The sequence below is a fragment of the Diabrotica virgifera genome, chromosome 1, assembly GCF_917563875.1.
Source record: "Diabrotica virgifera virgifera chromosome 1, PGI_DIABVI_V3a".
NCBI lineage: Eukaryota > Metazoa > Arthropoda > Insecta > Coleoptera > Chrysomelidae > Diabrotica > Diabrotica virgifera.
Genome location: NC_065443.1, coordinates 194,139,838 through 194,149,844, shown reverse-complemented (window position 1 = coordinate 194,149,844; position 10,007 = coordinate 194,139,838). Strand labels below are relative to the sequence as shown.

General features: G+C 38.1%; 1 protein-coding gene across 1 annotated transcript; it reads right to left on the bottom strand.

The window, feature by feature from the left end:
• Positions 1-338: 338 nt before the first annotated feature.
• On the bottom strand, positions 339-6,685 carry LOC126892312 (uncharacterized). Its single transcript, XM_050661812.1, has 2 exons — positions 6,071-6,685; positions 339-350 (listed from the first exon to the last, which is right to left on the bottom strand). The coding sequence occupies exons 1-2, from the start codon at positions 6,683-6,685 to the stop codon at positions 339-341; spliced, it is 627 nt and encodes a 208-aa protein (XP_050517769.1).
• Positions 6,686-10,007: the final 3,322 nt, after the last annotated feature.

The window sequence follows — 10,007 nt, the reverse complement described above, 5'->3', positions numbered from 1 at the left end:
ACCCAAGACTCCCATATGATAAGCACTTTGCTGATTGAGAGCCTCTATAGCGCATCAGAGTGCTATCGGGGGGTAAGTGGATGGTCTGGAGCATTGAAGCGGGGTGGAGTGATTCCTGCTTACGGGAGTTAATCCTCCTCGCCCCAATGAATTGTATCACCCGAATGTCATTCTCTAGGGGTGAGCAAGTCTCTCAGGCTGGGTTAAATCACTATGCTTGCTTGCTTGCCTGACTTACCGTAACAAGATACAAAACAGCAACCTTTCGAAGTTCTTATCGACAAGCCATTATATGTACCAGGCAAATTTTAAATTTTTAGGAAATTGTGCGTAAAAAATTATTCCTTGGCCTGAAAAATTTATTCGATTAAACGGGATAAGTATACTAAACCATATTCCATTAAACAGACAAATTTATTAAAGAGTAAATGGGAACGTTTCGGGACTTCGAATTTTTATTCCATAAACCGGGATATTCCTATAACCGGTACTCTAATAAGCGGGTTCGACTGTATTAACTTTGTAAAAAAAAAAGATTCTTTATAAAATGCTCTGCATAGTCTAAAAGCTAAGATGCAATCATCAGATATAAAATTTTGTCAATAGTGTAGAGTTATGTTAAAAATAGTGTACGAGGCAATAGCTTTAACCAATTAACGCCTACGGGTACCATATAGACCCAACCTTAGACAAGGAAGTCTTTTTTCCTTGTCTAAGGACCCAACAGCCAACAAATTGCGTACGCATCGGAGTCTATTTACCATATTGTTAGGTAAAATTACGCAGAGAGATTCCGCCTATTTGTAGTTCAAGGTTACCTCTTCTTGAATGAGCCATTCAAATTTAGTTTTATACCTATTTTCCAGTGTAATAAATTTTTGAATTTACGGTTGGTTTTGTTTGTGGCAAAATATGAACATTCCTTTCGTGTAAGTATTTTATTTATTACTCTTTGCACTAGGATCCTCGTTTTTATTTTTAAAAGATTTTCTACAAACTTTAATAAATACCTTGTAGGTACGGGTTTTCATGATATTTTATCTTTTGGTTTTTTCGTAATTAGGCCAAAAATATGGGTGTTCCCAAATAGAACCGCTAGGCGGTTTGCTGGATATGTTGTTTTCACTTTCTTTTTTACTTTTCTTATTTTTAGAGGAATTTTTTTGAAAGATCTTGATATAGCTTTCGAGGAAAATGAAAGTATAACGATGTTTCTGCCGTTTGCATAGAATCTCCAGATACTAACATTTTGATAGACGAAGATTCGGCAGATGATGATGACGCAGGTTTTACTGATAGCGAAATCGTAACCAGCTGTCTTCGGGCGCGGAAATTGTTTTTCGAATGATACTAGAATCGAAAGCACTACTGAAGACACGATCGTAGAAGAAACCACTTAGATCCACCCCGTACTAGCAGAGCAATTCCATCTGCGCCAACTGATGGAGGTTTAATTATGTTCACGCGGCAGCATAATGCAGATTTTTGCTAATAAAGGGATTTGGTTTCTACAGTATAATATGATTTTCCAGAGTCTGATAACTCAAAGTATGCTGGTTCAAGCAATTATTAGAACTTTTTAGATTACACCAACTAGACCTATTAAAAAGTTTTCAAGACAGGATAAAAAATTGTTGTCAGAGGCCAAAAATATTATTTCAAAATACAATAATAATATGGGTGGCACTGATTTGATGGTTAGCGTTTTATATTGCTATCGAATTAGAATCCGTTCCAAAAAAATGGTATTGACCTATTTGTACATACCTAGTGGACGTGAACATTAAAAATGCATGGAAGTTGTATAGGAAATCTGGTCGCACCATTAGCCAATTAGAATTAGAAAATGTATCTAATAAGATATAAAATCTCACCGAAACCATCAGGAAGAGCGTCCACAGCTGCAAGAAGACTCTCGAATTGGAGATATTTGGTACGAGGGATTAAATATTTTGTGGTTTCTGTACCAGAAAACAAAAGAAGAAGATGCTCACGGATTGGATTTTTTAGTTGAGGGAGAACAATGTGCTGCAAATATGATGTGGTCCTTTGTATTGACTGTTTTCGCAATTTTCTTACCAATAAGTACCTAACTCTTAGCGAACATCTATCAGGTTCGTGCCTAGGGGTCTCATATGGGAACAGTTTTTTCCTCAATAATTATTTCATTTACAAAAAAAAATCTTGTTACGTTTTGTACAGAAAACTGTTACACTTAACCAATTTTAAAAAATTTTGTCGGAAAAAAAATTTTTTTTCTCGGCGTTAATGGGTTAAATACGAGGAAGAAATCAAAATGCGTTAGGATGACTGCAGTAAAGTAAACGATACATTTGCCCTAACATAGCGTAAGGACTTTGGGCGGAAAAGATGATCCCATTTTCGATGTAACGAGATGATTTCAAAAACATATGGCACCCATTCACTAGACATGTATTACGGTAGGTGTGAGATGACGGAATTAATTAAAAATGATAAAAATAAGTTAACGACGAACAGTAAAACATTTATTTATTTTGTTAACAAAAAGGTGTTGCTTAGTTAGATCTCGAAAAAGGGTCGGTCGTTAGCGAGTAGTGCTTTGTTTGCACGCTGTAAATAGACTGTTAAGAAAAGCCACAACCTATTATATCGATGTTATGCCTTTCTACAATATGGTCCGGAGAGGACAATAAATCACTCCGATCTGACGCATAAAAACAGGCACACTTCTGCAGTTTTAAAAACGAATGCATATCCCAAAGTGAGTTGTTGACATAATTGTCTGATATGGTAATTAATTTATGGGGACTTCAGTCTGTTAAACTGACACTCCAAAAACATATGGTCAGGGGATGCATTCGTCTCGTAAAACCATGTCTTTCTTAGCGTCTGGTTTGTATATTAACGGTGACTTTATATGACCCAGATTATTTCGTTTTGAGAAAAAATATTAAAATTAGCAAAAATAGTAATTAAAGCGTATCGCTATATACCCCCCTCCGAGAGACTAAGACGATAGATAATACATAATATATACATAGATGAAAAATTGAAAATAACAGGAATTAAAACAACGCAATGTTTATACGAGGAGAAAGAAAAATCACTGAATTCACTATTACTCTACACTTTCTTGATAACTTCCAATAAATCTGGCCTTTCTCTTAGGTCTGCTGTTTGTTTTGTTGGATACTGTCACTTTTTCTGGTTCGTGATGGGTACTTTCGTGAAGCTCATACGCTGGCTTCAATCTGTCTATGGAAATTGTTGTTTCTTTTCCATTTACACGGACGACAAAAGTCTTGTCACCTCGTTTTACTACAGGAAAAGGACCGTGATATGGGTTTTCTAAGCTGCTTTTGATTGTATCACGGCGGATGAAAATGTGAGAGGTGGTTTTCATGTCTTTGAAAATGAAGGTGCTTTTGGATCTATGATGCGACGGTTGCGTAGGACGGAGGTTTTCGAAATGGTTTCGAAGCGTTTTTAGGTATATATGAGCACTGTCGTCGGTGTTTCTTTGTGACGAAAACAATAGTTCACCTGGCAAACACAATGGTTCTCCGTACACGAGTTCGGAAGTACCTAAATCTTCTCTCCACGCTGCTCGTATGCCCAGTAACACTGAAGGTAGGCTTTCGATCCATCGGATGTTTTCATGACATCGAATTGCTGCTTTTAACTGTCGGTGAAACCTTTCTACCATACCATTTGCTTGAGGATGGTAGGCGGTTATCCTTAAATGGGTAGTTCCAGTTAATTTGCAGATTGACTTGAAAATATGCGATTCGAATTGTCGGCCTTGATCTATTGTGATGCGCTTGGGAGTGCCGAAACGAGCTATCCAACCAGAAAAAATGTTCTGGCTACTGCGTCTGCTTCTTGATTAGGCATCGGGAAAGCTTCTGGCCAACATGTGAAACGGTCGACGCATGTTAGACAGTATCTGTTTCCTTTTGAAACCGGCATCACTATAATGTCTATGTGGACATGTTCGAATCGGCTGGAAGGTGGTAGAAAACTTCCAGTAGGTGAAACAATGTGGCGCGATATTTTCGATTTTTGGCACTGTATGTATACACGCTCGTGTCTATTTCCTCACATCTGATTTAATGGATGGCCAAACATATAGCTGTGTGATCAACTTCACCGAACTGTTGATTCCGGGATGTGCTAGGTTATGCATGGTGCGAAAAATTGCCATTCGAAGTGGTTTCGGTACAAATGGTCTGGCTGTAGATGTTGATATGCCACAGTGCAAACTCACGTTTTGTTCGGAAAAGCGTATTTTCTTCATTTGCAGTGATGTTTTCTCACTTAAAAAAGTTTGCAGTTCTGGATCAGTTTCTTGTGCGAGAGCTAAGTCCATGATGTCGATATCTTTCTTGATGCTATTGACTCGAGATAGTGCGTCTGCCACAATATTTGTTAATCCAGAAATGTGCTGAATGTTACTGCAAAACTGTCCTATATAGTCTAAATATCTGAACTGTCTAGGACTACATTTATCTAGCTTCTGAGTAAAGGCGAAGGTGATTGGTTTCTGGTCTGTGTATATCGTTATGTCCTTGCCTTCGATCATGTGTCTGAAGTGTTTTATGGCTAGATATATAGCTAATAGTTCTCTGTCGTATGCACTATATTTCTTTTCGCTAGGTGAGAATTTCTTAGAAAAGAAAGCTAAAGGTTTCGTATAAAGGTTTAAACCTGTATTCGTTTTTTGTTGTAGTACAGCTCCAGCACAAAAATCAGAAGCGTCACAAGTGATGGAGATATCAACATCGTTTACAGGGTGGCTCAGTAAAGCAGCGTTAGCTAAACTGTTTTTACAGTCGTCAAAGGCTTGGATTCGCTGTGATGTCAATTCGATTGGTGCTTTTTCTTTGACATTACCTTTTAGGGCATCATGTAGGGGTGCTTGTAGCTGAGCTGCATTGGGTATAAACCTTCGGTAGAAGTTTAACATAGCTAGGAATCTGCGTAGGTCTTTCACTGTTTTTGGCTGAGTGAAATTTTGTACAGCTGCTACTTTTTCTTGTAAAGGTGTGAGTCCTTCATCTGATCCTGTGTATCCCAAAAAGGTAATCTCGTTTTTGCCGAATTGACACTTTGCTGGGTTTATCACAACGCCGAACTGCTTGAGCCTTTTGAAAATTTCTTCCAAATGCGACATATGCTGCTCTTCGGATTCTGATGCAATAAGAATGTCATCGATGTAGGCGTAGGCGAAGTCTAAACCACGTAAAATCTCGTCTATGAAACGCTGGAATGTCTGTCCTGCGTTTTGTAAACCAAAAGGCATATATAAATACTCGTACAGCCCAAACGGTGTGGTAACGGCGGTCTTTGGTATGTCTTTGGTGGCTACTGGTATCTGGTTGTATGCTCTAACTAAATCTATTGTAGAAAATATTGTCTTACCAGCTAGCGACTGACCGAAATCCTCGATGTGCGGAATTGGGTATCGATCTGGAACTGTTCTTTGGTTTAGACGTCGATAATCTCCACAGGGTCTCCATTCCTCACCTTTCTTCGGGACCATGTGCAGTGGAGTAGACCAGTTACTTTTTGATGGTCTTATGATGCCTAGCCGTAGAAGATTTTCAAACTCTTTTTTAGCCCATTTTAGTTTTTTCTTCTTCTTGCAGTACCGTCTCCTATCGGATGGCTACCATCACAGCAATCTTAACTTTGTTGGCTGCATCTCTGAACAACTGTATTGAACTGCACCCATACCACTCCCTTAAATTTCGCAACCAGAAAATCCTCCTACGTCCCACATTTCTCTTTCCCGAGATTTTTCCTTGGATTATGAGTCTAAACAGAGAGTACTTTTCTCCTCTCATTATGTGGCCTAGATATTCCAGTTTTTTTGTTTGTATGGTTTTTATGACTTTGCATTCCTTCCCCATCTTCAGCAAAACACCTTGATTTGTTACTCTTTCTTTCTTAACTCTTTCTTTTGTTACTCTTCTTTACTGATTTGACATTGTAGTTTGTCAGGTGCTAATCGTCGAGGCTTCGGAAAAACGGGTGGACCTGGTGTTGTATCGATGTGGTGCTTGGTTTGATGCTGAATTTCTTTCACGATACCAGCTAATTCGGCTGTCAATTTATCGATGGTACTTTCGCGCGCGTTGGAAGCTTCTGAAATATGGACGCTAGGAGCTATAGCTTCGGAGATTGTGTCAGCTAGCTCGGCAACTGCGTCCAAACTAGCTTTAGCTTGAGTAGCTAGGATAGCCTGTGTAGACGATGACAGTCTACCTAACCACAGAGATTTTACAATATTATCTGGTACTTTTGTGCCTGCTAAAGACTGTAAATGTCGTAAAAATTGAGAAGGTCGTCGATCGCCCAGTTCTTCATGCTCAAGTAGTCTTTTAATTTTTTGTTTTTGAGATGCACTAAGTCTCTTAATTAACTCTGACTTTAACTTTACGTACCTTTCTGTTGCTGGTGGTGACACAATGATGTCCCTAACTTTTGATATGTACACTGTTTCGAGATTAGCAACTATGTAGTTAAATTTTGTTGCGTCACTTGTTATGTTTGCAAGTGTAAATTGGTTTTCTACTTGCAGGAACCGAATTTCAGGATCGTTGGGACAAAACGGTGGGATTTTAACTGAAATCCGATCAACTGAAGCACTGTTATCCTGAAGCACTGAAGCACTGTTGTTGGCACTGGTACTGTCCATCATTTTCGATGCTCACTGTATTTAAAAACCGGCAAAAGTATATTATTAGCACTAATTTGTTAAATTTTCGCGGCGTTTTAAATGTTCTCGGGGTCACCAATATTCCGGTAGGTGTGAGTTGACGGAATTAATTAAAAATGATAAAAATAAGTTAACGACGAACAGTAAAACATTTATTTATTTTGTTAACAAAAAGGTATTGCTTAGTTAGATCTCGGAAAAGGGTCGGTCGTTAGCGAGTAGCGCTTTGATTGCACGCTGTGAATAGACTGTTAAGAAAAGCCACAACCTATTATATCGATGTTATGCCTTTCTACAATATGGCCCGGAGAGGACAATAAATCACTCCGATCTGACGCATAAAAACAGACACACTTCTGCAGTTTTAAAAACGAATGCATGTCCCAAAGTGAGTTTTTGACATAATGGTCTGATATGGTAATTAATTTATGGGGACTTGAGTTTGTTATACTGGCACTCCAAAAACATATGGTCAGGGGATGCATTCGTTTCGTAAAACCATGTCTTTCTTAGCGTCTGGTTTGTATATTAACGGTGACTTTATATGACCCAGATTATTTCGTTTTGAGAAAAAATATTAAAATTAAAATTAGCAAAAATAGTAATTAAAGCGTATCGCTATACATGTACAAGCTAGTACAGGGTACCAGAATAATGTAATGGAATGTCATCAATACATTGAAAATGTACAATAAGCCAATTGGCTAGAGTACGACTGGTTTTTGATAGACGGCTGTCAAAAAAGTGAAAAAGCACTTTAAGGAGAATAATTATTTATTCTTAATATAATTAATATAATTTTTCCGGTTATAATATGATAAACGGCGAGATATACAGGAAAATTTTATAAAACTCTCCTGTCACCGACGACTAAAGGTGGGAAACTATGTAGTGTAATGTAAATGTATACTAAAAATAGAAAATCTACGGTTTCGTTTTGATTCAAATTTGTCTCCTGCCATCCCCCGATAGTACTATTTCTAGGTCTACCCGTTGTCAAGGAGGCTCTGAAAGAAGACAAATTCACACCAACACGTCCGTAGTTTCTCGGTATAAAATAAAACTATTTACACTGCACTATGTTTAGAACGCCCTCTAACGGGGAATAAGTGAAATCAATGTCGACTCGATTCAAGTTCTCTGTTTAACCCAGGTATAACAATACCAAAAGGCACCGCTAGGAAAATATTCCAATTTGCGGTTCAGAGAACCTGTATGAATCGAGTCTTTGTACTCTAATACAGAGTATGGCATTATTAAAAATAGAAAATCTACGGTTTCGTTTTGATTCAAATTTGTCTCCTGCCATTCCTCGATAGTACTATTTCTAGGTCTAGTACTATTGTCAGGTATGACAATACCAAAAGGCACCGCTAGGAAAATATTCCAATTTGCGGTTCAGAGAACCTGCATGAATCCAGTCTTTGTACTCCAATACAGAGTATGGCATTATTAAAAATAGAAAATCTACGATTTCGTTTTGATTCAAATTTGTCTTCTGCCACCCCCCGATAGTACTATTTCTAGGTCTACCCGTTGTCAAGGAGGCTCTGCTGAAGACAAATTCACACCAACACGTCCGTAGTTTCGCGGTATAAAATAAAACTATTTATACCGCAGTATGGTTAGAACGCCCTCTAACGGGGAATAAGTGAAATGAATGTCGACTCGATTCAAGTTCTCTGTTTAACCCACGTATAACAATACCAAAAGGCACCGCTAGGAAATTATTCCAATTTGCGGTTCAGAGAACCTGTATGAATCGAGTCTTTGTACAGAGTATAACATTATAAAAAATAGAAAATCTACGGTTTCGTTTTGATTCAAATTTGTCTCCTGCCATTCCACGATAGTACTATTTCTAGGTCTACCCGTTGTCAACGAGGCTCTGAAAGAAGACAAATTCACACCAACACGTCCGTAGTTTCTCGGTATAAAATAAAACTATTTACACCGCACTATGTTTAGAACGCCCTCTAACGGGGAATAAGTGAAATTAATGTCGACTCGATTCAAGTTCTCTGTTTAACCCAGGTATAACAATACCAAAAGGCACCGCTAGGAAAATATTCCAATTTGCGGTTCAGAGAACCTGTATGAATCGAGTCTTTGTACTCTAATACAGAGTATGGCATTATTAAAAATAAAAAATCTACGGTTTCGTTTTGATTCAAATTTGTCTCCTGCCATTCCTCGATAGTACTATTTCTAGGTCTAGTACTATTGTCAGGTATGACAATACCAAAAGGCACCGCTAGGAAAATATTCCAATTTGCGGTTCAGAGAACCTGCATGAATCCAGTCTTGGTACTCTAATACAGAGTATGGCATTATTAAAAATAGAAAATCTACGATTTCGTTTTGATTCAAATTTGTCTTCTGCCACCCCCCGATAGTACTATTTCTAGGTCTACCCGTTGTCAAGGAGGCTCTGCTGAAGACAAATTCACACCAACACGTCCGTAGTTTCGCGGTATAAAATAAAACTATTTATACCGCAGTATGGTTAGAACGCCCTCTAACGGGGAATAAGTGAAATGAATGTCGACTCGATTCAAGTTCTCTGTTTAACCCACGTATAACAATACCAAAAGGCACCGCTAGGAAATTATTCCAATTTGCGGTTCAGAGAACCTGTATGAATCGAGTCTTTGTACAGAGTATAGCATTATTAAAAATAGAAAATCTACGGTTTCGTTTTGATTCAAATTTGTCTCCTGCCATTCCACGATAGTACTATTTCTAGGTCTAGTACTATCGGGGGATGGCAGGAGAGAAATTTGAATCAAAACGAAACCGTTCATTTTCTATTTCTAATAATGCCATACTCTGTATTACATAGAGTACAAAGACTCGATTCATACAGGTTCTCTGAACAGCAAATTGGAATATTTTCCTAGCGGTACCTTTGGTATTGTCATTGCTGGGTTAAACAAAGAACTTGAATCAAGTAGACATTCATTTCACTCATTCCCCGATAGAGGGCGTTCTAACCATACTGCGGTATAAATAGTTTTATTTTGTACCGAGAAACTACGGACATGTTGGTGTGAATTTGTCTTCTACAGAGCCTCCTTGACAACGGGTAGACCTAGAAATAGTACTATCGGGGGATGACAGGAGACAAATTTGAATCAAAACGAAACCGTAGATTTTCTATTTTTAATAATGCCATACTCTGTATTAGAGTACAAAGACTCGATTCATACAGGTTCTCTGAACCGCAAATTGAATTATTTTTCTAGCGGTGCTTTTTGGTATTGTCATACCTGGGTTAAACAGAGAACTTGAATCGAGTCGACAT